The 6,266-nt window shown below is 40.4% G+C and overlaps 1 gene segment (V, D, J or C); it reads right to left on the reverse strand.

Annotated features, from left to right (window-relative positions):
• Nucleotides 1-305: 305 nt before the first annotated feature.
• On the reverse strand, nucleotides 306-879 carry LOC140639521 (immunoglobulin heavy variable 3-23-like). The segment is given in 2 exon segments: nucleotides 306-625; nucleotides 752-879. Coding segments are annotated over 2 exon segments (366 nt in total).
• Nucleotides 880-6,266: the final 5,387 nt, after the last annotated feature.

Here is a 6,266-nt window from a genome sequence, read left to right on the forward strand (position 1 = left end):
TGTTTAGGGAAAGTAGTAAGCAAGTGTAAGCAACTCTGTCTTTTGTGCCTGTTATAGTAGTCGTTTCCTATAAAAAGGAAGTTTCTAAATCAGAGATTGAGTAGATAAGCACAGAACCATTTGTCTACGGCTCCTGTGGAAACTGCTCCATGGAGAGGAAGCCCGGGCCCTGACAGGAAACCTCCCCATAACATCCATCTGCACCTGCTCCTGGGCCTTCAAGAGGGAAGTGGTGAGGAGTGTGCACCCCCTGGTGGTCCCGATCCCCTTCTACAGGGAGGTTTGTGTCTGGGCTCACACAGAGGTCACCTCACTGTGTCCCTTGCACAGTAATACACGGCCGTGTCCTCGGCTCTCAGGCTGTTCATCTGCAGATACAGCGTGTTCTTGGCGTTGTCTCTGGAGATGGTGAATCGGCCCTTCACAGCGTCTGCGTAGTATGTGCTACTTCCACTACTGCTAATTTCTGAGAGCCACTGCAGCCCCTTCCCTGGAGCCTGGCGGACCCAGTCCATGTCATAGCTACTGAAGGTGAATCCAGAGGCCACACAGGAAAGTCTCAGGGACCCCCCAGGCTTCACCAGGTCTCCTCCAGACTCCACCAGCTGCACCTCACCTTGGACGCCTGCAAACACAAGACATCCTGGTCAGAAAACTGCCCCACATCCCGTTTCTCTCATTTGCCTCCACTCACATACTCAAGGTCTCTTGTTCTCCATGAATTACCTTTTAAAATAGCGACATGAATTACCTTTTAAAATAGCGACAAGGAAAAGCCAGCTGAGCACAGACTCCATGGTGCGTTGCCTGTGTTCTGTCTTGATCCCTGAATGGGGTCACCTGTGGATCCTGGGGCTGGGGCTCCTTTCCCAGCTGCAGGGTAAGGGCTGGGCTGGTTTAATCAGCGGAGAGAGGGCCCTATTTGCATGTCATCTGAATATATCTTCAGCTCTTTACTATAATTGGATATCAACAAGTTAATAGCAAGGATTGCATTACCTTTGCAGATCACTTTGTGCAGATGTCACTGTGGAAATATGAAGTTCTCATCTGGGAGCGGTGTTGCCTTTTCATTTTTGTTTTCTTTTTAAAAAGTCTTTCATTAAGGGATCCCTGGGTGACTCAGCAGTTTAGTGCCTGCCTTCAGCCTAGGGCCTGATCCTGGAGACCTGGGATCAAGTCCCACATCAGGCTCCGTGCATGGAGCTTGCTTCTCCCTCTGCCTGTGTCTCTGCCTTTCTTTCTCTCTGTGTATCTCATGAATAAATAAGTAAAGTCTTTTAAAAAATAAAAATTAAAAAAAGTCCTTCATCAAAATAGGTCATTTTTAGTATGATATTTTATCTACTATTGAAATTTACTGCTAAATATTTATTTTTGATGCTCATTGAAGGGACTATTTTTGTTAATTTGATAAAGATAGTTTTTTGTCTTGTGTGGAATCATAACTGTATTTGTTTATTTTATATCCTGAATATTGCATGAAATAATTATTTCCTAGAGTTTGTGGATTTTGTAGACATTGCCCCCATATCGGATCATGTCATTTGGAAACAATTTTCTTTTTATCTACTGATTTTATTTATTTTTATTTTTTATTGACTAATTTCCCATGGAAATCAGCTTGTTGGGGCAGAAAGATTTCTCTTCTATTCTTCTGGTTTCTATGTCTAGTCTAATAACTCAGTAGACACAAGACAAATCTAAGTGGAGATGCATTTCATTTTCCACATGCATAAGCTATGTAAAATACGACACCCAGACAATGATCACTGTAGGCAGCACTTCTATCTGTTAGACAATACGAAATTGTGTTCGTGGTTAATTAAGACCAGGATTTGGGTTTGGGTCAGTGAATGAGTGAGGAGCTGACATGAATTGTTTGCATAGCCTTCTGGATCCTGTGATCCTTATTCTGGTTCTGACGATGGTTCTCACCTTCTGGTACAAGGAATGAATCATTCCCATCACAAATTTATTTCCTGCCATCAGGGAGACTCACTTTCCTTTTATTTTATTTTAATATTTTTTATTGGATTTCAATTTGCCAACATATAGCATAACACCCAGTGCTCATCCTGCCAAGTGCCCCCCTCAGTGACCATCACTCAGGCACCCGAATCTGTTGCTCACTTCTCCTTCCAGTACCCCTGTTCATTTCGCAGAGTGAGGTGTTTCTCATGTTCTGTCTCCCTCGCTGATATTTCACTCATTTTCTCCCCTTTCCCTTTATTCCCTTTCACTAATTTATATATAGGACAGATCTATTTTTAACTCTGTAAGGAACCTCACACAATTATCCAGAGTGGCTGCACGAGTTCGCATTCCCACCAACAGTGCAAAAGTGTTCCCCTTAACTCCACGTCCTCTCCAAAATTTGTGGCTTCCTGCCTTGTTAATTTTCCCCAGTTTCACTGGTGTGAGGTAGCATCTCATTGTGGTTTTGATTTGTATTTCCCTGATGGCAAGTGATGCGGAGCATTTTATCATGTGCTTGTTGAACATGTCTATGTCTTCCTCTGTGATATTTCTGTTCATGTGTTTTGCCCATTTCATGATTGGATTGTTTGTTTCTTTACTGTTGAGTTTAATAAGTTCTTTATAGATCTTGGATACTAGCCCTTTATCTGATAGGTCATTTTCAAATATCTTTTCGAATTCTGCAGTTGTTTTTTTTAGTTAGTTGTCTGTTTCTTTTGCTGTGTAGAAGCTTTTTATCTTGTTGAAGCCCCAAGAATCTTTTTTGCTTTTGTTTCTCTTGCCTTCATGGATGTATCTTGCAAGAAGTTGCTGTGTCCAAGTTCAAAAAGGGTGTTGCCTGTGTTCCTCTAGGATTTTGATGGAACCTTGTCTCATATTTAGATCTTTCATCCATTTGGGGCTCATCATTGTGTATGGTGCAAGAGAGTGTTCCAGTTTCATTCTTCTGCATGTGGATGTCCAATTTTCCCAGCACCATTTATTGAAGAGACTGTCTTTTTTCCAGTGGATAGTCTTTCCTCCTTTATCAAATATTAGTTGACCATAAAGTTGAGGGTCCACTTCTGGGTCCTCTATTCTGTTCCTTTTATCTATGTGTCTGTTTTTGTGCCAGTACCACATTGTCTTGATGACCACAGCTTTGTAGTACAACCTGAAATCTGACATTGTGATGCCCCCAGCTATGGTTTTCTTTTTTAAAATTCCCCTGGCTATTCGGGGTCGTTTCTGATTCCACACCAATCTTAAAATAATTTGTTCAAACTCTCTGAGAAAGTCCATGTTATTTTGATAGGGATTGTATTAAACGTGTAAATTGCCCTGGGTAACATTGACATTTTCACAATATTAATTCTGCCAATCCATGATCATGGAATGTTTTTCCATCTCTTTGTGTCTTCCTCAATTTCTTTCTGAAGTGTTCTGTAGTTTTTAGGCTTTAGATCCTTTACTTATTTGGCTAATTTAATTCCTAGGTATCTTATGCTTTTGGATGCAATTGTAAATGCGATCAATTCCTTAATTTGTCTTTCTTTAGTCTAATTGTTAATGTATACAAATGTCACTGATTTCTGGGCATTTATTTTGTATCCTGCAAACTGCTGAATTGCTCTATGAGTTCTAGCAATTGAGGTGGAGTCTTTGGGTTTTCTACATACAATATCATATCATCTGCAAAGAGAAAGTGTTTGACTTCTTCGTCAATTTGAATGTCTTTTTTGTTGTTGTTGTTGTTGTTGCCTGATCTCTGAGGCCAGGACTTCTAGTACTATGTTGAATAGCAATGGTGAGAGTGGACGGCCCTGTCATGTTCCTGATCTTAGGGGAAAGGCTCCCAGTGTTTCCCCATTGAGAACGATATTTGCTGTGAGGTTTTCAAGATGGCTTTTAAGGTGCTGAGGAATGTTTTCTCTATTCCTACACTCTGAAGAGTTTTGATCAGGAATGGATGCTCTCTTTTGTCAAATGCTTTCTCTGCATCTAATGAGAGGATCATATGGTTCTTGGTTTTTCTCTTGCTGATATGACCAATCACATTTTTTGTTTTATAAGTGTTGAACCAGCTTTGCATCCTGGGGATAACTCCCACTTGGTCATGGTGAATAATCTTCTTAATGTATTTTTGGATCCTATTGGCTAGTACCTTGTTGAGAATTTTTGCATCCATGTTCATCAGGGATATTAATCTATAATTCTCCTTTTTGGTGGGGTCTTTGTCCGGTTTTGGAATTAAGGTGATGCTGGCCCCATGGAACGAGTTTGGAAGTACTCTATCTCTTTTTGTCTTTCCAAGCAGCTTTAGTCGAATAGGTAGGGTTTCTTCTTTATATGTTTGATAGAATTTCCCTGGGAAGCCATCTGGCTCTGGATTTTGTGTCTTGGGAGGCTTTTGATGACTGCTTCAATTTCCTCCCTGGTTATTGGCCTGTTCAGGTTTTCTATTTCTTCCTGTTCCAGTTTTGGTAGCTTGTGGTTTTCCAGAAATGCATCCATTTCTTCTAGATTTCCTAATTTATTGGCATATAGCTGTTCATAATAAATTTTAAAATCGTTTGTATTTCCTTGGTATTGGTGGTGATCTTTCCTTTGTCATTCATGATTTTCTTAATTTGAGTCTTTTCTCTCTTCTCTTTAATAAAGCTGGCTAATGATTTATCTGTCTTAAATTCTTTCATGGAACCAACTCCTGGTTTTGTTAATCTCTTCCACAGTTCTGGTTTTTCTTTCATTGAGTTCCGCTTGTATCTTTAACTCACTTCTTCTGCTGAGTGATGGTTTATTTGCTGTTCCTTCTCCAGCTCCTTTAGGTGAAGGTTCTCTTTTGGATTTGGGTTCTTTCCAGTTTTTGGATGGATGCTTGTATTGTGATGTATTTCCCCCGTCAGGACTCCTCTTGCTGTATCCCAAAGATTTTGAATGGTTGTATCTTCATTCTCATTAGTTTCCATGAATCTTTTTAATTCTTCCCTAATTTCCTGGTTGACCGTTTCATCTTTTAGCAGGATGGTCCTTAACCTCCACGTGTTTGAAATCCTTCCAAACTTCTTATTGGAATTTAGCTCTAGTTTCAAAGCATTATGGTCTGAAAATATGCAGGGGACGATCCCAATGATTTGGTATTAGTTAAGACCTGATTTGTGACCCAGTATGCGGTCTATTCTGGAAAAAGTTCCATGTGCACTTGAAAAGAATGTGTATTCAGTTGTGTTTGGATGTAAAGTTCTATAAATATCTGTGAAATCCATCTGGTCCAGTGTACAAATAAAGATCTTGTTTCTTTGGAGATGTTGTGTTTAGAAGACCTGTCGTTTGTAGAAAGCACTATATTCATGTCACCAAGTATAAGTGTATTATTATTAAGTATGTCTTAACTTTGGTTATTAGTTGATTGATATGACTGGCGCCTCCCACATTCGGTGCATAAATATTCATGATTGTTATGTCCTCTTGTTGGATAGATCCTCTATGTATGGATGATAAGTATGATATAGTGTCCCTGTTCATCTCTTACTACAGTCTTTGGGATAAACTTTAATTTATCTGATATAAGGATGGCTACCCCTGCTTTCTTTCTTTTTTTAAAATTTTATTTATGATAGGCACACAGTGAGAGAGAAAGAGAGGCAGAGACACAGGCAGAGGGAGAAGCAGGCTCCATGCCCCGGGAGCCCGACGTGGGATTCGATCCTGGGTCTCCAGGATCGCGCCCTGGGCCAAAGGCAGGCGCCAAACCACTGCGCCACCCAGGGATCCCCCCTGCTTTCTTTTGAGCACCATTTGAATGGTACATAGTTCTCCAACCATTTATTTTCAAGCTGCAGCTGTCCTTCTGCATAAAATGCGTCTCTTGTAAACAGCAAATAGATGGGTCTGTCTTTTTTATCCAGTTTGAAACCCTGCGCCTTTTGATGGCATCATTAAGCCCATTCACATTCAGAGTTACTATGGAAAGATATGAATTTAGTGTCATCATGATACCTATTCAGTCCCTATTGTTGTGGATTGCTTCTTTGGACTTCCTCTTTCTTTTACAGTGTCTCCCCTAATATTTCTTGCAGAGCCGGTTTGGTGGTCATATATACTTTCAGTTTCTGCCTATCTTGGAAGCTCTTTATCTCTCCTTCTATTCTGAATGAGAGCCTTGCTGGATAAAGTATTCTTGGCTACACGTTCTTCTCATTTAGGACCCTGATTATATCCTTCCATCCCTCTGGCCTGCTAGGTCTCTGTGGAGAGGTCTGCTATTGTTCTGATATTTCTCCCCATAAAGGTTATGTATTTCTTGT

The sequence above is a fragment of the Canis lupus genome, chromosome 9 (assembly GCF_048164855.1).
Source record: "Canis lupus baileyi chromosome 9, mCanLup2.hap1, whole genome shotgun sequence".
NCBI lineage: Eukaryota > Metazoa > Chordata > Mammalia > Carnivora > Canidae > Canis > Canis lupus.